General features: G+C 39.9%; 1 protein-coding gene across 2 annotated transcripts in view; it reads right to left on the bottom strand.

Moving 5' to 3' along the window:
- Positions 1–24,812, bottom strand: part of SHROOM2 (shroom family member 2) — a 207,180-nt gene that overhangs the window by 69,295 nt on the left and 113,073 nt on the right. Inside the window, exons 1-4 of one of the 2 annotated variants that reach the window (XM_063450081.1) lie at positions 21,535–21,555; positions 16,780–16,908; positions 11,756–14,336; positions 6,261–6,367 (exon numbers count right to left, since the gene is read on the bottom strand). In XM_063450081.1, coding sequence (XP_063306151.1) covers positions 6,261–6,367; positions 11,756–14,336; positions 16,780–16,908; positions 21,535–21,539 — 2,822 coding nt within the window. In that variant the 5' untranslated portion in view covers positions 21,540–21,555. Of the gene's footprint in view, positions 1–6,260; positions 6,368–11,755; positions 14,337–16,779; positions 16,909–21,534; positions 21,556–24,812 lie in introns of those variants that run through there. The other variant, XM_063450082.1, reaches the window with a different exon arrangement.

The raw sequence follows: 24,812 nt of genomic DNA, 5'->3' as shown, positions 1-24,812 counted from the left end.
AACAAGAGTTCTAGGTTGGCTAATGTCAATTCTGTGCAAATTTCGATGCACGGATGTGTATTGATCAGCGGAGATCAGCGGAGATCAGCGGATACTCTCCAACAATCAATAAGTAGCAAGACCCTTATCTGGCTTCTGCCGAATGTCGTAAATCTGCCTACAGAGAACATCACTAGCCTGGTGGGACCCTGGTAAGAGGGCAAACCAGTTTCCCTTTTGCCAGGGAAAGGGCTAGGGCTGTGGTTATGGTGGTTGGAGTTACCCTTTAACTTATCTATGTTACCCTAACCCAAAAAAAGTAAAAAGAAAATCCTGTCTTTTCCTATTAAACCTTTTAAACAGCATCGTCCTCTGCATTTCTTTGTCCCCAACGATTGTTGTCCAATAAAATTTCTGCATCCGTGAAGTAGAACAAGGCAAGTGTGCCCTTTAAACAAGGTGTCTCTTGTTCCCCTAATTGAAAATTAATCACTGCTAAAGCAGATTTGGAGTTCATTATTTAATGACAGTAAAGCAAAAACTGCTTATGGTAAATAGTAGAACATTTCTGGTGGCATAGTGTGCGCACTGATCAAATAGTTAATGAATGTCATCAGTCCTTAAGGGATATAACCACACAAATAAATAAATAAAAGAAAGCCATCTGAAATTCAGGGAACGAACTGGCAGTGATTTTCTCTCTCACTAGCACTCCTTCTGTTAGCTATAGAGTACTTCTTCTATTCGCTATAATGAGAGCAAATAATTATATTTCTGGATTTAGCAAATGCAAGATTTGTCTAAATGGCGATGACATCACAATCACGTCACTCAGTGTAATTACTTAAGGTAGGTTACTGTTTTGCAGATTACTGCATTTTCAAAAGACCCAATTTAAACTCCAAAACAGACTAATTGGCTGCAATGCGGAGCCATTTGTTTTAAAAAAAATAATAAATGGACTAGCTTTAACAGGACACCGTACTACCTCTCCTACACATGGAGGAATTTGATCTGTTCTTATGAAAACATTTAGAAACAGACTCCAATTACTGTTTAAAGTTGCCAAGTATCAGAATTATCCTTTCTACAGATAATATAGAATCATTCCCTAACGATTTATGCTATTCTCATCTAACCACACATTAATATGTTGGTGGAGTAAGAGTTTTACTGGTTCACTATAATGAATATACTGAAATACTATTAACCCAATATAAGCTCAGGGAATTTATGACAAAAGTGTACGAACATGAAGACCCAGAAGTTAAAAAATATTAACCTCTAACATTGAAATCAAGAGTTCTCTACTTTTTCTAAAAAATAACCCAAATTACAAAGTTGACATTCACTTGTCATAAAATACTAAAATAAATTAATAAAAACATTTAATTAGACCAGCATTTTCCAACTGGGGTTCCACAAGAACAAAACTAGGGTTCCGCCGCTATTTACCCACCAGGTGGCCCATGCGCTTAGGGCAGGGCTTCACAAATTTCCCTTGAATCTTGGAGCCAGTTAAACCAGTTAAGAGACAGTTTTTTTTCAAACGACAAAAATGCCATTCTTAATGGAACACTATAGTCACCAGAACCACTACAGCTTAATGTAGTTGTTATGGTGTCTTTAGCCTGTCCCTGCAGGCTTTTCAATGTAAACACTGCCTTTTTAGAGAAAAGGCAGTGTTTCAATTTCTGCCTAGTAACACCTTTAGTGGTCGTTAATCAAACAGCCAGTATAGTGTTTGCTATCTACCCACATTCGCCGTCTCCATGATCCATGATATGAGGAGATGCTGATTGTGCTGCATTTAGCAGTTCTTGCTCAATAGCTATCCAATGCATTGGATTGGCTGAGAATCAAGCCCCCCTCCCCCTCCCTTAAAAAAAATAATTACACTCCTATGCATATAGTGCAGTGCAGGGTGTGTAGAATGAATGTAGTGTGTTTGTAGTGAATGCAGAGGATGAATAATGAATGTAGTGTGTTTGTAGTGAATGCAGAGGATGAATAATGAATGTAGTGTGTTTGTAGTGAGTGCAGTGTGTATAATGAATGTAGTGTGTTTGTAGAGAGTGCAGTGTGTATAATGAATGTAGTGTGTTTGTAGTGAGTGCAGTGTGTAATGAATGTAGTGTGTTTGTAGTGAGTGCAGTGTGTATAATGAATGTAGTGTGTTTGTAGTGAGTGCAGTGTGTATAGTGAATGTAGTGTGTTTGTAGTGCGTGCAGTGTGTATAATGAATGTAGTGTGCTTGTAGAGAGTGCAGAGTGTGTATAATGAATGCAGTGTGCTTGTAGTGAGTGCAGAGTGTGTATAATGAATGTAGTGTGTTTGTAGTGAATGCAGTATGTATAATAAATTTAGTGTGTTTTTAGTGAGTGCAGAGTGTGTATAATGAATGTAGTGTGTTTGTTGTGAGTGCAGTGTGTATAATGAATGTAGTGTGTTTGTTGTGAGTGCAGTATGTATAATAAATTTAGTGTGTTTATAGTGAGTGCAGATTGTGTATAATGAATGTAGTGTGTTTGTAGTAAGTGTAGAGTGTGTATAATGAATGCAGTGTGTTTGTAGGGAGTGCAGATTGTGTATAATGAATGCAGTGTGTTTGTAGTGAGTGCAGTGTGTATAATAAATGTAGTGTGTGTAGTGAGTGCAGTGTGTATAGTGAGTGTAGTGTGTAGTGAGTGCAGAGTGTGTATAGTGAATGTAATGTGTTTGTAGTGAGTGCAGAGTTTGTAGTGAGTGCAGTGTGTATAATGAATGCAGTGTGCGTATAGTGAATGTAGTGTGCGTATAGTGAGTGCAGAGTGTGTATAATGAATGCAGTGTATGTTGTGTGTTTGTAGTGAATGCAGAGTGTGTATAGTGAATGTAGTGAGTGCAGAGTGTGTATAGTGAATGTAGTGAGTGTATAGTGAATGCTGAGTGTGTGTATAGTGAATTTAGTGTGTTTGTAGTCAGTGCAGAGTGTGTATAATGAATGCAGTGTGTGTGTGCTGGATGAAGTGTGTGTGCTGGATGAAGTGTGTGTGTGCGCGCTGGATGATGTGTGTGTGTGCGTGTGTGTGAGAGTGCTGGATGATGTGTGTGTGTGTGTGTGTGTGAGAGTGCTGGATGATGTGTGTGTGTGTGTGTGTGTGTGTGAGAGTGCTGGATGATGTGTGTGTGTGTGTGTGTGAGAGTGCTGGATGATGTGTGTGTGTGTGAGAGTGCTGGATGATGTGTGTGTGTGTGAGTGTGCTGGATGATGTGTGTGTGTGTGTGAGAGCGTGCGTGTGTGTGCTGGATGATGTGTGTGTGTGTGCTGGATGATGTGTGTGTGAGAGCGTGCGTGTGTGTGCTGGATAATGTGTGTGCGTGCTGGATGATGTATGTGTGTGTGTGTGTGTGCTTGATGATGTGTGTGTGTGTGTGTGCTGGATGAAGGGGGGGAACATTTTTTTTTTAACTTTATGTGTGTATATTTTTTTGTTTTATTCCCCCATCCCTGCTTCTTACCTTGTCAGGGAGGGGGGAGATCATCTGGTGGTCCGGTGGAGGGAGCCAGCCGCTGCACACATGGGCCATCACACGCTGTGTTCTCTCTCCAGCTCTAACTCTCGCGAGACCCGCCTGTGCGGAGCGTTGCCATGGTAACCTGTGGCAACGCTCTGACAACCGCGCGTCTCGCGAGAGTTAGAGCTGGAGAGGGAACACAGTGTGTGATGGCCCCTGTGTGCAGGTAGCAAGGCAGGTCCTGCAGGATCACTAGCGGGAACGGCGTTCCTGCTTTGGAAAAAGTGCAGGAACGCCGTTCCCATGCGTTCCTGCAGGACTCGAGCCCTGCATAGATACACACAAATACACATACAAACATACACACATGACAGATAAACACACACTGTAAATATACATACATACATACATACAAAAAAAATACATATTTGTAGCCACCCTCCTGTTTCCTACCTTTTGAGCAAAGGACAGTGGCTTCCATAGGGTCCAGTGGGACTTGGCAGGAACAGGTGACAGTGTGGCTGGCAGCGGCTGATGGAAGTAGGCTGCAGCTGGTAAAAACTCCCCCCCTTTTCCTCCTGTGTCTCCGTGCAGCTGTAGGTAAGTGAAGGGAACTGCAATTACTTCCTCCCAGCGTGGAGGTCGCGCATGGGAATGGGCTGGCAGCCAGCTCAGCATATTGGGGGCAGGTGGGAGTCCTGCTCTGCAGCATGGGGCAGAATGTGAGCGGAGCCATCTTTAGTAGGACCCCTGCCAGCTCACAATTCCCCTGCGCGGCCGGAAGGAAGTAATTACAGTTCCCTTTACTTCCTCCGGGCTTGCAGATACTTTCACGGGGATGGAGGGAACGGGCTTACAAATCTAGATGCCAGGACAAAGTTCTTAGTCGCCATGGCGACCTGGGATTTGTCGAGCCCTGACTTAGGGACACCCAATGGGTATTGCTAAACAGGGGCCCGGTCAGCAGCCGTGGCCATTTAAGAGTGTGTCTGGGCCTCTGAACTATCAGATGCTGGGTGGAAGTGACAGTGTGTGTCAAGGTGTGTATGTGTCACTGTGTGTATTTCATTGTGTGTGTCAGTGTGTGCATATGTGTAAGTGTGTGTGTGTTCCACTGTGTGTATTTGAGTGTGTGTGTGTCAAGGTGTGTATGTGCCAAATCTGTGTGTCAAGGTGTGTGTATGTGTCACCGAATATGTATGTATCGATGTGTGTGTGCATCTTTGTATCTGTGTCAATGTATATGTGTATATCTGTGTAACTATGTCAGTGTCTGTGCATACATCCCAGCAATCAAACACCATCACAACATGCAAAACATCCCTGTAAACACAAACATTACTTACAAAAACACCCATGAATGCAAACTCCACAATTATATACAAACACTAAAACACACTCTTCACTCAAACACCAATACTCCTCACAAAGGTACTTCTGCATTTAAAAGCAAACACAACATCCAATCACACCCCTGTATTAAAAAAATAAAAATATATACACACACACACACACACACACACACACCAAAAAACAAAGACACATTTGCCAAAAAAAGAAAACATTACAGTTACAATTAAAAGGATTGTGTTAAGGTGCACATTTTTTTGGGAGGGTTCCACGATGTTGGCACACTATGTCAAAGGGTTCCATAGGAAAAATTAATTGGGAACCCCTGCATTATTTATTTATATTTATTAGACTCTCCCCATTGTCAAGCAGATTTGTATTGAACTGAGGAATGCAGTACTGCTACAGTGACAATATTATTGATGCCACTGGAAGCCATGATATAGGACAGGTCCAGCCAATGGACCAAATGAAATTAGCAAAGGTACCCGATTGTCTGTCTGGACCCTGCAAAGTCTTAAAAGCATACAATTACAAAGCAGTGAATTCATCCTATTCATAGCCTGATTTATAAAGCTCTAAATAAGATGCATATGTCGTACATAGGGTCAAATACATATAAGTATAGCTACAAAGAAACACATCCTCAGAGTACTGCATCCCACAATATTATGCTGAATTCATTTCATTACTATTCCCTAGTAGACTGCAAAGAATGATCCATGTAAAGGCAGAATCTTACTGGAGGAGAATTACACAGGCAATAAACATGCATCAGATTGATCTGAGCTATATGTTCCAGAGATATATTCCTCCTACACATGGACTTGAATCAAATCTAGCATAACAGAGGGCTACTGTGCAGAACGCAGCAAACCGGCTCGATAGATCATACAATGGCTACTTGTAAATACAAGCAGGAAGCTCTATGAAAGAATTTCATTATTTTTTTATTTACCGGTATTTTTTTTTATTTATTTTTTTATCAGCTATACAATGCAGCTCTGAAAATAAATCAGCAGTGACCAGAAGGCAAACGAAAATCAATTTGTAAAATAACTGAAATAATGTTAATTCATTTGGGAATGTGATAGTTATTATGTACGACAAAGCAGCAGCAACATATACAAAAATATTCCCAATAGACAGGGGGGAAAAAACGATTAGTTTAAACCATAATGTGCTTAAAACAAAAATAATTCACAGCATTTTGGAAAGGAAAGCAAGCATCTGTGTCTGGATTCAAATTCCGAGCATGTGATTATTTAAATTTCCTTTGTGTCTCTCCATATGAGGTTTATAAAAAGATATTTATTCAGGAGGCGTATGTGCTACATTTACAGAAGGGAAATTCAGGATCGAATGGATACAATGACACATCCATTCATTCCGTGCAGAAGCAGCTAGTTAAAAAGGACGTGATCGGTGCTTACCTTTGAGAAGAGCCTTGTCTGCTTCTGCTGCAGTGTGTCACAGCAGATCTCTCCGTGCTCTCCCTTGCACTGTCTGGTGCCTTTTCCTTTGCATTGACAATTGCTCCCTGCAGAAACAGATTTCAAAGTGCAGTCAGACACCCAATCATCAAGTTTCAGGATGGGGAAAAATGTGCTATTATTGAAGCCTTATTTTGTGGGTTTGGTCTGCCTGGGAGTGCTTTAAACCAGAGTGCTGTCCTATCATGCTGGCTTGGCAGCGAGCACACCATGTGACTCTGTGTGAACTCACCAATTTGCAGTGTTTTCTCGCTATTACTCACTGAGCTGTTATTTCTAAAAGAAAATGTAAACAGCACAAGAGGTAGAGCCAAGGAAAGTTCATGCAGCAGACCATGGTTACATTGTAATTCCATTCAACACATTCAAAGAAAAAGAAATGTAAAAATAAATAAATTAGAGGGGAAAAAAATGAAATAAAAAGGTATAAACATGACAGTACACTAAAGTAGGGCAGGAGTGCCCAAAAGATAACTCCCATGATGCTGTGCATGCCTTTGGAATGCCATCAGAATAGCAAAGAATTATGGAAGCTGTAGTTCTAAAATAGCTGGGGATCTATCTTTTTAGACACCCGTGAACTAGGAGATTAACTGGGATTTAAGTGAAGGTATGACAGTGGTGATGCTATGAATCCACTCGTGCCAGGGTTAGCCACAAATGCCAGGCTGACAAGTAGCCAACCAACGCTGTGCAGTATAGACGTGGCAAAATGTCTTGAAATGGAATGGCTCATTGTGAATGTATTTAATGACCTGCTCACACTTCATTTTATTGTGGATCTTTCTCTGGTATCTCCAGAAGCAGGTTTCCACAGAAAGAAACATTGAGGAGGACAGGACAAGCATTCCAAACTGGGACGGTTTTTCCAGACAATGCAGTTTTGATGGCTATTTGTGGAAATTCACATTGACAGTCAAGCAATGGATTCACTGAATAATTAAATACACTTATATCCTGGGGGGCTACAACTATTGTAAGGATTTTTTTTTTTTTTTTTTAATTTGTTTAACGTTTCTTACACCTTGGGAGAATATTTACTAAATTCTCCAGAGTGAAATCTTTGTAGCGAAATGAAACCCGAATGGAGAAAAATAGACAAGCTGTGACTATAGTGTAGTCCGAATTTCATTTCATTATAATATAGAGTTTAGTGAAGAACCCTCTGTCTTAATTATCCTGCAGTTCTGAAACACCAGACAAACTATATTACGTAGAAATGAAAGCACAAGTTCATGATGCATAGTGCTGAATATTGTGGACCTGTTATTTGTATTTACTGATTTTACATAGCTATACTGCATTGTTACACACATGCAGGATCATGGTTACTTTAGCAAGAAACCAGGCAAGTGGACAAATTCTGATTTCCCAATTGAATAGTAGGATTCAGGACAGTGTAGGAAATGGTGCTAAAAAGGCAGGATTTTTTATTTTTATACAAAAAACAGAACAGGCATCTTTAGTTTGATAGAGGTAACCGTCCTCGTGCCAATATCTCTTAAGATAAACATTAATGTATCATTGTTTTTGTGGTAAGGGTTGTGCCACCAGGACCACACAGTGTACGATAAGGGTGTGGAACCAAAATTAAGGTGTTGCCCTATGCAAACAATGTATTGGGCTCTGTTCTCACCTTGCCCCAAAAAACACTCAAAGTACCATAATCACTGCAATGGTTCTGGGTTCAGCAGTGCCCTTGCACCCTCCCATGGTAGGTAGTCAAACTGTTTGCAAAAAGTCTGACAACTTACCTAGGGTCCGCCAAGTGCTGGCCTCAGCCTCGAGGACAGCCAGAAGCTCCTGCACATAGATTTTGTTAGCTCCCCTGGGCTTGGGCTAACTAAATGGAGAGGATCTACTGTGGTAAGAGCACTGTAGTGGTTATGGTGTTTCTCCTGCTCTTTTAAACACACTATATGGGAAAAAACATGATCTGCTCTAAAGCTTTGTTTTATTTCAGAGAAAAAAAATTATATTTAGTTTTGAGATGGAATACTCCCTTCTCCTGGTCAGTTGTGTCCCTGGACGGTCTTTAACTATTTTAACCAGGACAAGTACACCATTCACTCACCAGAGAAATAAATAATGTATGTCCTGTGAAAAAGCATGTGGGCTATCCGCCTACTCACAGACTACAGACTGTTGTACACCTCTTTTATTGACTGGTGCATTGCAACTATACAGGCTACCCACTCTTAGCCAGCTTCTGACTCTAGAAGTTGTTATTGTTTGCTGGTGTGTGCTAACTTTGTGTTATGCAATTTGTATTTCCACTATAGTTTGAGGGCTTGGTTAATTATGTTTACTCATTTCTTTCCGGTATGAATAGAATATCGTAATGTGACTAACTCACGTTGTTAATGTGATTAAGTTGATATGTTAATATTATTAAGTCAGTTAATGAACTGTTCAGTTTATTGATGTATTCAAGTCTGTGTGTTTAAAGTCACTAGAACAACTACAGCCAGGGCCGTCTTTAAAGGGGGGGGAGGGGGCAAACTAAGCATGTGTGTGTGTGTGTGCATATATATGTGTGTGTGTGTGTGTGTCAGTATGTGTAAGTGTGTATCTATGCGTGTGACAATGCATTCATCCCAGCATTCCAATGCCAACACTGCACACACATACGCTAACACTGCACACAAATACACTCCTGCGTTCCAACAACATTGCAAACAAATACACCACTGCATGTGTGTACCTCAGTGTTTGTGTAAGTGGCAATGCATATATCCCAGCATTCCAACGCCAACACTGCACACAAATACACCCCTGCATATGTACCTGGGTGTGTGTACATATTTGTGTCAGTGTGTATCTCTGTGTGTAGATGTGCCAGTGTGTGTATTTGTGTGTCAAAGTGTGTATCTGAGTGTGTGTATGTGCTAGTGTGTGTGTATATGGCATTGTGTTTGTGTGTGTATCTGTGTGCATCTATCAGTGTGTTAATGTGTTTATCTGAGTGTCAATGTGTATGTATATCTGTGTTAGTATGTATGTGCATACATCCAGGCAATCAAACACACTGCTGCAAACACAAGCATTATATACAAACACACCCCTGAATTCAAACTCCAAAATTATATACAAACACATCCTCCACTCACACTAATACTACACACAAATGTACATCTGCGTTTAAAAGTCAAGACTACATACAAACACACCCCTGCATGCAATTACAAATGTTACATACAAACACACCCCTGCGTGCAATTACAAACGTTACAAACACACCCCTTTATTAAAACGCAAAGATTATATACAAACATCAACTCTACACACAAAACACACCTGCATTCAAAAACCAACACTACATACAAACACACACCCCTGTATTAAAACGCAAACACTACACACAAGTACACCAGTGCATTCCAATGGTAACAGTGCATACAAATACACCCCTACATGCACACACATACTCTATACAAAAACATGCTTACATTCAAATTCACAAACACTACTCACAAATACAACCCTACAAGAATGGCCAAATGGTAGATCCCCCATCTGGCATAGTGTTGTGGCAGTTGTATGACTGATGGGTATCTATCTTTTCTCCACTCTTGCGCTAGAGGGGAGACCCAAAAGAAATTCTTGCCCCAGGCCCTCTCTATATTCGTTCCATCACCAGGTTGGAGTGGAGGCAGTGATTGCATGCCAGGGAGCTGAGGGAAAGGAGTGGTTTGAGGGAGGGTAGGGTCCAGGGGGGCCAAGAAAATGATTGCCCAGGGTCCAATTGATATTAACCCCTTAAGGACCAAACTTCTGGAATAAAAGGGAATCATGACATGTCATGTGTCCTTAAGGGGTTAAAGACGGCCCTGACTACAGCTTAATGTTGTTGTTCTGATGAGTATTGTCAGTCACTGCAGTCATTTTAATGTACACATTTGTGTTTCCATTATAGCCCAGGAATACCTCTGACTGTCACTAGAGGTGCTTCCTGCACGGGCGTTCAGCGTTTCCCCATATAGATGTATTGATTCAATGCATCTCTATGAGGAGATGCTGATTGGCCGGGGTGGTATTTGGTGCCACACCCACCCCCTTTACCGAGATCATCAGAATTAATAATCTCAGCCAATCCAATGCTTTCCTATAGGAAATCATTGCGCTTGGCTGCAAACATCAATTATGTCAGCCAAGGAGGCAGATCAGGGGTGGGGCCAGATGTGAGGAGCTCCACTCCACGTTGAAGAAAGGTGAGTAAATCACCTTTCTAACTCAAGGTAAGGGAGGCCGACCACCTAAACAGTGGTTTTAGATCTATGGTGTCAGAAAAACATCTTTGTGTTCCTGACACTGTAGTGCTCCTTTAAGTCAAGCACTCTCTTTAAGGCATATACAAGGCTCTGTTCTCCCCATGTAAAAAAAAAAAAAACGGATTCCTTTTCACTCCATCAAGTGTCCGGCTGAAGGCAGTTGGTACCCTGCATAAAGCAGCAATACTGTCAGGTAGCTCTCTGTTTTCATTACATTTTAAAATAGTCACATATAGGTACATACATGTTTATGCCTCTGTATAATTTATATGAATATGTAATCACTAGTGCAGGAATAATAAAATAAAAAATAAAAAAACATTGTTAAATAAACACAATTCTGGTCCCTTTCAATATAGAGAAGTAATGTGCATGAATGAATTCCAACATCAAATGTTATTAACTCCAGGAGTGGAAGGAGCCTTGCTGTGTTTAAGCCCGCAATTCTATAGTAAGATTTTCTTTAAAGAAAGTACATCACTTATTTTACCTTACAGCAAATTGATGAATATAATGGGCTATTTTGATTTGGTAAGGGTGTGCATAGCACTGATGAAGGCTACATTTACAAAATTTCTGAAATTATATAGAATATATCAAAATTACCAAAGTAAAAATAACCAATACAAATATGGACTACAAAAAATCTGTTAAAATGAACACGTCCAGGACCAGCACAGGTATTGTGCCAGGAAGTGCCTTGTGCCCTCCAAGTGGGATTTGTCAGTCATCACTTCTGCTGAAGTATAGAAGTTCTTGCAAGAAGAAGTGTCTGCCCTGTGCTAAGCCCTGCATTGAATGGCCTGCTCACTGGTTGAGGGTATCAGCTGAGTGCTCTCACTCGAGATCTAAGCCCTTCATAGCCAGGTTTGGCTGCAGCTTCCAATCTGCAGAGGAAGAGGTGACTGGTGCTCTGTGAACCCCTGGTTGTGACACTGTTCTTAAAACATGTAACTACTTTCAATGGGAAAGCATAGTTTTGCATTCCTGGCAACATAATTACTACAGTAAGTTGCGAGTGTTCCTGTAAATTCTTACAAGTTCATACTACTCTAACCACATTTTCTTTATATCTCTACTGCTTACTAACCCTAAATGTATTCAATATTCATTTGGCAATATCAAATTCAATACTGATTAGTGAAGAAGATGTTCAACGCTTACCTGTGCATAAAAATCTGTTGTAGGGGATGACCGGGACCTCTCATGAATATACTGGGATTTTGAAATCTGCTCATGACCACCATCAAGAATATTGTCAGCTGAATGACATCGACCAGAATTCTTCCTCTCTAAGGGTTTCTTCTGCTCTTTCCACGAAGCTTCGTATTCTGCAAATGTCCCTAACCTTTGCGGCTGTTCTGTGGTAACATTATCAGTACTTTTATAGAACACCGGCTGCTGAAAGCGGTTAGTCTGAGATTTATTTTGATTGGGTTCAGGTCCTATTGATGCAGCTCGGGCGCTCTTGTCATGCCAAGGTTCTGGAGGTTCATTTTCCCTGTCTTTGATATGATGTAACATGTTTTTTTCTTCCTCTTGACTTCGTGGAGAAACTTTGGATGCATTTTTTGGTTGACTAGGTTTGCTGGTCTCTTCGAAGAATTTCCAACGGTCTGCAAAAGATCCCACAACTCCTTTGGGCACACTGGAGTTTTGATGATGGTTATCTTCACTAATGCCCACTTCATTCATTTTTTCAGGCTCAGAATAAGATCTAAGCTTTTGCTGCGCTGTAAATCTTTTTCGCCCTCCAATACGAGGTATGTTTTGAGAGCTGCCAGGAACCATATTTTGCTTTGTTATGATTTGGTCTATAGAAGGAGAAACATCTGGTGGAAAAACAGACAAAGATACATTAGATCCATGCATCTTACGGTCAGGAGAAACTGAAGAATGGTCAGCCAAGCCAGGTTCAAGATCTCGTCTTTGAAATGAAGTAGCCCTTAAAACCCTTGCCTGGGCTTCTTTAAGATGGTTTTTGTATGTACTTGAAAAAGAACCATCTGAAGAACGAGTTACGCTTTCCATAGAATCTTGAGTCCAGCTTTCAGAATTCTCCATTTCACTTGACTCTGTCAAGGCTACTGTGCTTTTACTCTTTTGCAAACGAGCTCTTCTTTGCTGAATTTCATTCCTCAGAGTTGTTGCAAAACGGTCACTCCTACGAGACTGTTTTCCTGCGTCTGAGAAAGGTTGCTTCTCATTTTCAATTTCTGGGAAAGTATCAGAACGATTCCTTCCTTCCTGAGTTAAGGAATGCAGCATAGGTGTAACCTGAGGGCTTATCTTTGCACCTTCTTCTTCAACCCAACTGTAATCTTTCTGATAAGATCTGCACTTTTTATTCAAGGCATTTTTGTCTGTATTCTCCGCTTGTGAAAATCTGTTATATGGGTCTTCATGATATTCAGAATTTTTCTTGTGAGGGAATCTATCATTATTACTGAAATGGTCATCATTTTTCTCAGTTATTTTCAGGTTAAGTGTTTCACAGTTTTCTGGTGAAGGCTCACTGCTTTGCTGAGGTAGACAGTGACTGGTCACTTGAGTATATGTGGCAGCATTTTCTTGAAGAGCAGAAATTCTACCAAAACTTGTTTCTTGCTTATCATATTCTTCTTTATAATGATGCTGCATTATAGTTCCTTGAAGTGGCTGCTTTGTGCTCAGATAGTTTAGACGATTCTGTCCATTGCAGTCCACCTTCGGTTTCCCTTCATTGTTGCTTGTGGAAGAACTGGAGATTCTCACTGGATGTGGATTATAAATCTGAGCTGCATCAGCATCAGACTCATGAGAACCAGTGTAATAAGTCATTTGCTGCTGGTGTGATTTATGAGATGTTGAGGATCTTGCATTTGGAAATAAGGTGCTTTCATCACTATGCTGCCGCTGGTGATAACTGTAAGTTGGCTGTGCAAACCGAACATCATTGGTGGACAAAGATTGCAATCTTCTGGCATTGGGCATGTTACTGTGGTATTTGTCATTATAGGAAGATGCATATTGGTCCATACTGTCATTATAAGAAGAATTACTTATTCTCCTCATATCTGCCAAAGTCCTGTCAGCTACTCTAACAAGCCTTTGTTGGTAATCTGGGATTTCAGAGTTTCTGTCTGGTCTTTGGTGAGACCTACTTGCAACATTAAAGTGCTGTGTGCATGCCATATCCGATTGTGCAGGTGCAGAAGGCTTCTCGTGAGTTTTTGTTGCTGCATAGCTGTCCCTGCGGACAGGTGGAAGAGGAGGAGGTGGTGAAGAACTTGTTTTTTTAGTATCTGGAACATACCAAACAGGACCAAAGTTTGACCTGCTAGAATGTCTACCATCTGCCAAATCATCTGTCCGCTTAGGTTTGTTGTATTCATAAGGACTGGAAGGAGACGGGTACCCTTGCTTATCTTCATGTCCTCTAGTTTCAGTCAAGAAAGGCTCGGTTTTGCCATAATCTTGTTTTGTATTGTCCCACTCGTTAATTTTATACAAAATATTTTCAGTTGAAGTACAACCAGTTTTAGATAAGGCTTGGTCGGTATTCATGAAGCTTGTAGAAAATGAGCCGTATGCGGAATCTCTCTTACTTTGGTTTCCCAATTGATCTATGCTGTTATTAGATTTAGCGGAGGAAAGTCTTCCGAACTGATAAGGCTGGTCAATACTGTCCATGCTCCCCACAGAGCTGAAATGCCCAGAGTTCCTTTGCAAGTTTGTTTGGTTCCACAGATCTTGAGATGAACCACTGTGAAAGCATACATAATAATTATTTTACTCTTATGTATTAAAAACATATACATTTCATAAGCATTAACATTTAGGAGAGGAATTAAGTGCCAATATGGTTCTTATCTAGACCTCCATTTAATATATTTGAATAAACTTAAAACTATATATATAATTTTATGTTTTGTGGACCCAGGACATACTTGAAAACGAGATAAATTGTAATGTATCCTTCCAGGTAAAATATTTTATAAATAAATAAATTATATATATTTTTTTAAATTTTTTTTTAAATAATTAAACAAGTATAAATATTAAATTATTTGCAAAGCTTATCCAACCACGTTAAATCGGGGCCTTGGGTGAGACTCAAGCTTTATTGTGATCATATACTATACTGTACATTTTCTTCTATACATGCCAATAGCTATAAAAAGCTATGAGCAAAAGGAATTTAATTATGTGACCTAATTCACATTGCTATAGATCATAAACATTAATATTACTATCCATGGAATAGGATTATGTTTAGGCTCAGATTACGAAAGCAGTATTATCTAGGGTTGTGATAGCTTTATGAGAACAAACAAGATTTTTTTTTACTAAACAAATTGTCAACCGAAATCAAAAACGTTGGCATAATTATCAGAGTTGGAAAAAACCCAGAATCAGCTGAGATAGGTTCACATGAATGTTGCAGTCTGAGTTCCAATTGACATAATAGAGTAGAGAAGACAAAAGTGCATGGCTCTCATTTTAAAAACAAAAAACAAACAAACAGTAAACACATATGTTCCCAGACTCTTCATAAATTTCGACAGAAATTAGTATTTTATTTTATTATTGTTATGGGCATATGCAAATATTACAAGTTTTGAGAATGAAAAGTTGTGTTTCTTAAACTGTGTACTTTGTCTTTAAGAAATTTAGCAAACTGCCAATTTGTTAGAAATGGGGAATATTGTTTTTCATATAATGTCCTAGGCTAATGTAAGAACAAGTCAAAGAATTTCACATGTCATGTACACTTAAATTTTAATCTAAGCATGGATAAGATGTCTAGGTCATGACAATAGACTGATTAACCTCCCTGGTGGTAATCCCGAGCGTGGCTCGTGGTTACATTTTCAGTACCTGTGGCTCGGGATTACACTGTAGTATCACTTACCTTGACCATACGAGACCCTGGTGTAAAAAGAATACATACAATACATTGTAAAAACAATTTACCGCTTTAACATTAAAAAAAACGGACATACTCAGATCGCCAGGGAGGTTAAGATGTTCCCATGTAAACAGAGCAAGTCATGATCTTGTATCTTTGCCCATCCTGACATGACCGAATTAAAAATCGAAGGTATAAATATGTGTACTTATTAATATTAAAAGCACAGAGAAGAGAATTTTGGATGCAAAGACGCTGCTTTATTGTATCATGACAGAGGTTGACTTGTTCAAAAGGGTATGTTATTCTAGTTTATTGACATTGAAAGCATATACTTCTTATAATATAATCTTATAAACTGTGCTACAAATTATTGTCATGGATATATTTATAATTTTATTTAATAAAATATTTTAAAAGACAAAACTTTATTGCTTCCAAGACAATCCCTATCTTTATTTAAAATATATAAATAATTGAGAATGTAATAGAGGAACTCCTACTAACTATATAATATTATAGCTAAGATTTCTGTATGGTGAGCCCTGCTAAAGTCTACGCATTAAGACGTTACAGTAGTAAATAGGGCAACCAGCAGCGGTTACAAAATATAGATTTTTGCACTTCTATAAGGCTATCCTAACTATAAGATAAGGCCAGGGACTAATGAAAGTATTTAGAAAACTGGGCAGACTAGATGGGCCGAATGGTTCTTATCTGCCGTCACATTCTATGTTTCTATGTTTCTATTTATGAGAAGAAAACACAAACTATGGGTTTCCTCATGTGGAAATGTAATTGTAGGCAAATCAACTAACCACTGCCAACTAAACCAGGTTAGTTACATTAACATGTTTAATAATTAGAAGGACAGTCCAAACACCTTGCCAACTTACATGCAAATTAAAGCATAGGGCAAAACAACATAAGCTGATTAAAATGCGTGTTCTAAGTTCTTAAGTTAGAATGTACATCACCATCCCACATATTCAACAAAATAAAACCTATTTAGATCATAATAAAAGGTAATATGTTAACTTTCAAACCATTCTTATGACTGTCTGGTAAAGAGGGAAAATAACCATAAAAATATGAACAAGAAACAGAAAACACGGTAAGCAAGACCCGCTAGGGTTGATGCCTTCCAGGGGGCAATTAATATTATAAATAAAGAAATAATTATCAATAAATAAAATAGCCTTCATTAAAGAGAGGGCCAAAATTACCCATCTTAGTTTATTTTATCGGGTAGTAAGATACCCATAAGATTGGCCTTTCTGCTGGAAATATATTTTACCTGGAGTTGTATCTGGAATTCCAAGAAACCGCATTGGTCTTAGAAAGCTGTGAAGTTGGAATCTCCATTGGACCTTCCAGGAACTTTGCTGAATGCCAAGAATGAGGCCTGCAAGCAACATCATTTCTCCTGGAGAAGATAAAAATGACCTATTTAAAAAATGTTATACAAGCGGATTGAAATATGTATGGATATGAAACGCATAACTTAAACATGTATTCGATATTTACAAATAATTTTAAGTGAGAACTAGTGGGAAAACATACCTGAAAAGTCTACATTTTCTGTGGAACTTGGAAGTATTTAACAGAATATTAATACAACCTGCATTGTGAATGGAGAGATATTTGTACTTTTACTAAAGATCCCTGTAGGATACAAGTCTGTTTGTATGGTGGAGGTAGGGGGGGAGGAGAAAGGGAGATATTTTTTAAACTCTCCCCTCACAGTGCTACCATCTTACAGATTGGTGCATCTTTAGCTCTTGACAGATAAAGCTGCAATAGGTTGCACCACTAATGAGATAATAAAAAGTCTATGGAAGATCTTGCAAAACTCAGGGATTCTCCATAGATCTTGCTCTCGTGAAATACTAGAGGTGAGAAGAGGCCTGCCTCCCATCAGCTGTAGCAAATCGATAGCCTGAAGACTTTTCTCTGGTACCCCAGAAGGAGGACACCAGAAGAGGCAGGACAGGTTTTCAAAATCAGAATACCGATTAGTTATCAGTCCTTATGTTTCCTACAACTTAACGGTTGGCTACCTGGGCCATAACAATCGTGAGATCAACAAACTAAAGTAAATTAAGATTCCAATATAGGAAGAGATGCTACAAGAGTTATTTAAAACTCATTTTATAATGCTACAAGTAAAATCAGGCACTTAAAATGGACTGGGTTAGAACTATGTAATTCTATTAACCAACACATGTTGCAACCAGTTTTGTACTTTGTCTCAGACATGCATAAAAATCTACCCTAAGCTATAACATAACCTTCCTCCTTCTTGGTTACTACTATGTTTTAAAAAGGGGTACAAAGATTTTAAATTATGCCCAAAGATCACAGTATACAACATTTTGAAGTAGTATTTTTACTATAACCTCTAAAAGGTTCTAAAAGTAAATTTTCAATCATAACAGCTGTGATATGCCTGACAATTAAAATTAGGTTAACCTCCTCAAACCTGTTCTTGAGGAAATGCTTGGCCGCTGGGGTTGGCCCGCACAGCATTAACAGAAACTGGGGTTAGCTGGAGTTTTTATTAAAAAAATATATATATATATAGGGTACTGATGTAGAACAGCAATACATCTTAAAAGATCAGCAGAAGAAGCAAAAGACAGGTCATTTTAAGTAAAGACAGAAATGATTTATTTACTTATTTTTGGAATATAGCCTCCCTTAAAACATTAGATTTAAACTTTGGGATTTCTGACTCAGAATTCTGAGGTTAAAACTTGGAGGAAATTCATTTTAGCAGCTGGATAAGTATTTTGAAGACTATAAACTTAACATTTTAGTTCCCAGTAGGCAAAGCAGGATTAAAGGGTGAACTTTTTTTTTTTTTTTTATAAATCTCCAGAATAAAAATAGCTGCCCCGTTGCTAATTTCTTATTATAGTGAGCTGCCAGTGGCTGTTCATGGTTTAGTAGAAATGTCCAAACACATGGCATGGCTGGTGGGGCAAGAGGCAAGTTTAAAGAATTACTCCCAACAACCATGACGACTTCTGCTTTTAGAAGTGGTTATGGTGCTAGGAATCTGTATGTGCAGCATTTCTGAACTCTGATATTTGCACTCAGGGCAGGTGCAAGGAGTTTTGTCTACAAAGGCGAAAATTAATTTTGCCGCCCCAAAAATGTGTCACCCATGTATATATTAACACCCCATTTTACCAATCCTTTTGCCCCTTTTGTGCATCTTGTCACTGTTTAGTTCCTCTTTCCCTTTTTGAATACTGTTTTCGGTTTGTCATTTGTTTGATGCCTTTTAAGTCTTTATCCCACCTTTTGTGGCCTCTTAACCCCTTGCGTCTTTTATCCCCCTTCTGAATGTCTTTCCCAATTTAATGTATCTTATCTCTTTTGCCCCGGTTTGTCTCTAACCTCCTGATTATTTTACTCCTCTCTGTAGCTTGTATTATATATATACTATAGTTTTTGCTAATCTATACACACACACACACACACACACACACACTGGCTCATACATCAGCATATACAAACACACTGACTTACACATACTTGCTGACACACAAACACAGTTACTGGCTGATATACACACAAACCCAAACACACACTCACTGGCACACACTCTGTTTCTTATCAGAGGACCCAGGGCCGCCATCAGGGCATGACAACCACAACGGGTTGGCAGTCTGAGCCCCACATTCCTTATGTGCACAGCTATATAGCAAATTTCGCTATATATCTGTGCACTGAGGGCCCCCTACCTGTAAATTGCAGAGGGGGGCCAAGCAGCACACACTGTCCTCGTCAGAGAGTAATTGGAAAGGAAGACAATGTGCTGCTGCCCGGCTCCCCTCCACCATGCCACTGGACCACCAGGGAATGCGATCTCCCCCCTCCCTGGCAAGGTAAGAACAAGGGAGGGGGGAATAAAATGTAAATTTTAATTATACACAAATATATATATATTTTTTAAATACTCCCCTCCCCCCTACTTTACACAAACACTGCATCCTTACAAGCACACACACACACACACACACACACTACATACTACATTCACTAAACACACACTACACACAGACACACTACACTCACACTACATTCACTAAACACACTATGCACTGCATTCACTAAACACACTCTGCACTACACACACACACACACTACATTCACTAAACTCACTAAACACACTGCACTACACACACTACATTCACTACAAACACAATACATTTACTAAACACTTTGTATAGTGAATGCAGTGTTTGTAGTGAGTGCACACTCTGCATTCACCACAATCACACTACATTCACATACACCACAATCACACTACATTCACCATACACATTGTGCATTCACTACAATCATTTTGCATTCACTACAATCACTATACATACTTTGCACTCACTGCAAACGCACTACATTCACTATACCCATATTGCATTCACCACAATAACACTACATGCACTATACACACTTTGCACTCACTACAAACACACTACATGCACTATGCACACTACATCCACTACAAAAACACACACTGCATTCACTGTACACACACTACATCCACTACAAAAACACTCTCCATTCACTTAACACACACTACAAAAACACACACTCTGCATTTACTATACACACACACTCTGCATCTAATGCATGCATACAAACATTACATACATTACACAAAACGTACAATCTGCATCCACTATACACACTGCATCCATGACACTCATTCTACATCCACTATACACACTGCATCCATGACACTCATTCTACATCCACTATACACACTGCATCCATGACACGCATTCTACATCCACTATACACACACAAACACACACTTCATCCTTGTGGGCAGACTCGGGGCTGGCCCAGAAGGCCCAGATCTTGAGCTGTGTCAGGGGCCCTAAAATTTCTGATGGCAGCCCTGAGAGGACCCATAGAGTGTTGCTGCCCATTTGAAGCTGCCCATCTTTCTCCACAGGACAAGGCCACCGGGATATGATGCCATGTATCCCAGTGGCCTTAGCTCATAAAGCGAATGGTCATGGCCACTCCTTGCAGCTCCCATTCCCTCTCAGGCTGCCTCCTCTTTGTTTTTTTGTTTTTCTCCTCACATCATCGGCCCGGTTTGCACTTGTGTGCTGGGAGCTAGTTACACCAATGGAACATGTGACTTTAGCAGCCTGGGACTTTGCTTAGTGTTGCTTAATGTCAATTCTGTGCAAACAATATATCTGTTGTCCCCCTGAAGGGGAAAGCATGTTAATTGAGAACAGATGATTGACTTGGGAAGCGCCTAAAGTGGCCATCAGGAAGACAGCCAGTAGAAGTGTGTTTAAGTCTACAGCAAAACATTGCCATATCTACTAAATGGCAATGTCTTACAGTGAAGTGTCAAAACTAAAAGGCCACTGCACCCAGACAACTTAATTGAGATCAAGTTAAATTGTGTGCTTTGTCAGTTTGGGGAAGTAACAGAAACAAAATAATTCTGTAATTGTAATCAATTGCACCTTTCCAGCTATAAATGTTGTAATTTAAAAACAGATTTTTTTAGGCTGATTATTTCCCAGACAGTAGTATACTTAAAATCAGAACCATTTTGCTACCGCCAAATTCTGATCAGCTGGAGGAACGTTTACATTACTGTTTATTCACAGCCAGTTTGCATCATGAAATCTTAAAATTACTGTACCACATTTTATATTTTTTTGACATTGGAATAACCACTAGCACAATGAAGTTAAAAATGCAATTCTGAAATTTCTGTTCTATTTGCACGGCACATAAAACCACTCAAAGCAGACAAAATCACAAAGCACGGCGGATAATTATTTCACCAATAAACAAGGGACCACGGACAGGAGAATTTAACATATAGTCAGCTACAACAGAGTGTGGATTCAAATGGCGGATTACAAGCATGTCTACTGCAGCATCTGGAGTCACGACGAGTAAACAATGGCAACACATAGGGAACAAGGAAGTTCTACGATTCTTCTACACAATACAGGTACAATTACTCCACCATGATCACATGACAGAATTACTATTACTGTACCTCATAGAACTTCTCAAGATCTTCATGAGAAAACTCCTGGCCACAAGAACATCGTTATTTGAAGGCATGTTCTGTGTTAATATATTCACCACCACTCGTCTCCTCCTGAGCAGCCCAGCAGTAAGAGGAACAAACCAATATATGATCACATTATCTATATACATAGTTTATAAATAAACCTACTTTGTATTTACACATATACCGTAGATATCTTAGTAGATTGTAGAGTTTTCCCTGATTCAGTTTTTTCTATTTCTTAATCCAAAAACTATTGTTTCTTATTCTTTTTGTGATTTTTGTTCTGACCAATTCTTATTTTAGCTATTACTAAAACACACAAATATGGTGCAACTATACAACTTCCTGCAACCGTTTGATCAGTAACTAAAATCTTATATTATAACGGCTATAATACTCATTCGTCCATTAATTCAAAACCGGTCATTCTTTATGGATCTGTATTTATATACTCTAAGGCTTACGCTTGGGGGAGGGAGGGGGAGTTTCTAAAAAGATTAAAAATTCCTTAACACTCGGATCTGATCAGTCCTTTCCTGGTCAAGAAGGAAACCAAACAGCCTACATTGTAAAGTTAATGTTTAATATATTTATTTTGTTCCAATTTGACCATATCTCCCTATGTAGAGCGGTCCCGTTCTGACTCCCTGTAAAACCCTTTTTCCATTTTGCCCTGGTACGCGATCTAACTGGTTATTTCTAATCATGTAGGGGCCATAGGCTGCTTCCAATTCCTTGCCTTAGTTAATTTTACAGCCATCAAAATATGAATTAAAAAATCCCTTTTATTCGTAATTGCATATTGGGAAGTCCAAATGGAATAAAAAAAGTTTGAGGCAATAGTTCACTAATCTTTAAAGTTTTGAGAAAATGCACTATATTTGATTAAGACTTTGACATTCCCACCACATATAGTAAAGTGTGCCTAAGGCCAACATACATCTGAGTAATTAAGCTTGATTTTTTTTTTTATTCTGTGGGGAGTGAGGTACCATCAATGAATAATTTTTAGGAAAGATTCATGTAAACCTAATTTAGGAGTTAAAAAATGTGTAAGACTTTACTCCAAATCAAATGGTGTCCCGTGCTAGTTGGGAGGTTAAACAGCCAACGTCATTCCCCAATAAGACCTCGGCTGGCAGTTCCTGCATAATGCCGACCTCCAACTGTTTGGACCCAGAAGTCCAGTCGACAAGGACGTTAGCTGTAGGTAGTTTGTGTATGGCACCCCCAGCCACCCTTATGGCGACTGTGCGCCCGGTGCGAGTTTGAGCCTTGATCGTGTGGGGTTGTACCACAGTTAGAGTAGCCCCAGAGTCTCTCAGAGCTCGGGACCCCACGCCATCCACTGTAATCCATTGGCGGTGGTGGTCCCGGTTGTCGCCCCCAGCTTGCACTGGATTGACCTCGTGTAAAGCACTACACTGCTCTTCTTAGTTAGGGACGTAGGTCGTTCTTTCCTGCTGCACCCAATGAGCGGCTGCCATGGGTTGTTGTGATGGTTTCCTTTCCCAGCTTCCCCGGTTCAAACGAGGGCACTGGTTTTTGTAATGTCCAGGTTGCTTACAATAATGGCACACTGCAGGGGGTCGAGGTGTTACTGCTGGGCTTGGTGGTGTGTTGCTTACGGAGGATCTAGGGGTGCAGAGGTTGCTGGAGCCGGGTAGGTGGGCTTAAAAGTTGGTCTGCTCACCCCCTGTTCTCTCCTCCTGTTGTCCTGGTATTCATCCGCTAGTCTGGCGGCTTCCTCCACAGTTTTAGGCTTTTACCCAATCTTTTATATCGTCTGCAGTATGATCAAAGAATTAATCCAATAGCATGAGCTGTAAAGAATCCTCCAGGGTAGTTGCTTGGCATCCCTGCATTCAATTACGGGCTGCCCTGCGTAGCTGAGAAGCCCATTCAGTATGGGAATCTCTCCCTGTCTTCCGCAGTTCCCGAAACTTTTTCCGGTATGCCTCAGGGGTTACAGCATATCTGGCCAACAAAATGTCTTTTACTTTGTTATAATTGTGTATTTCCCCATCAGGTACTGCTCGCCACGCCTCTGCTGCTCTTCCTGACAACTTGCTGCTAAGTACTGCAGCCCATTTTGTGGGGTCTAATCCCTCCAGTGCACATTGACGTTCAAAGTCTTGCAAATAACTGTCAATTTCCATTTCATTGTCATTAATAGTTTTAAATGCTGCATAATTTACCTTCTTTGGTAGGTCATTGGTACTTCCCGGGGAGTGTAGAAAATCCCCCTGTGACGGTCTGTCTCGGTCCTCTCGCTCTTTTTGCGATTGCCTGGATTTTGCCATGACCTGCAGAACCGCCTCTGTAGATGGATTGGGTCCCAATACACGGAGCATCCATCTGATATCTTTGTGCATCGCGGTTTCTTCCTCGTGCTCCATTTCTGTATTGCTGGTTCTGTCGCTCTGCATTAATTCTGCAATTAACGTGGCTTTTGTCTTGTTACTTGCCACTATGCCTTGAGCTTCCAGTAAATCCTTTAGCGTGGTTCTCTTAAGTAGCTGGTATTGCTGAGCCATTCATTCCCTTGCTTGGTTCGGGACGTCCATTCGGGATTCGAATCCCTCCGTTGCCACCAGTTGTAAGGAAACCAAGTGTATTTAAACCTCCTTCGGTAGTTTCCTCCCGAACCGCCAGAGCCTAGTGTATATAGCTCTCCGTTCGGTAGTTAAAGTAGACAAAATCCATACGAAATACAAATAGCTTTAAAATATAATTCCCTTAGTAAAGCATACGAATCCCCAAACATCAGCCGAAGTCAAGAAGAAGGGTACAAAGTGAACTGGCTTTAATTAACACACACAGGCTTTTATGCAAGTCCCCATGCAAGGGGACATCCCACAGGGAGGAACACAGTATAACCAATCACGTACAGTAAAATCATAAAACACACCCAGCATAAACATACAATTAAAACAGAATATGAGCACACAACCCCAGTGAAAAAAACAGTGATGGTATATAAACAGAATGAAACTTCCCTTCGTGGGGTTAAGTTTCCAGTACAAGGTCCCCAAAGACTTCCTCTTGTCTTCAATACAAATGCAAAATAGAATAGGGGATCATCTGCTAAATACAGATAAAATGGAGAGACATAGCGTTTAACTGTGTGAGAGTAAGTGAGGTATTATAGTTTACAATTGGCCACTCACAAATTGTTAGATGTAAATCAGCCTTGAGTGAAATATTTTTCTTCTGATTCTTCACACTCCCATCAGTCAATCAGAGTATTAGCTCAAAAG

Source organism: Pelobates fuscus, chromosome 1, assembly GCF_036172605.1.
Source record: "Pelobates fuscus isolate aPelFus1 chromosome 1, aPelFus1.pri, whole genome shotgun sequence".
Lineage (NCBI taxonomy): Eukaryota > Metazoa > Chordata > Amphibia > Anura > Pelobatidae > Pelobates > Pelobates fuscus.
This window is presented reverse-complemented; position numbering and strand designations above follow the sequence as displayed.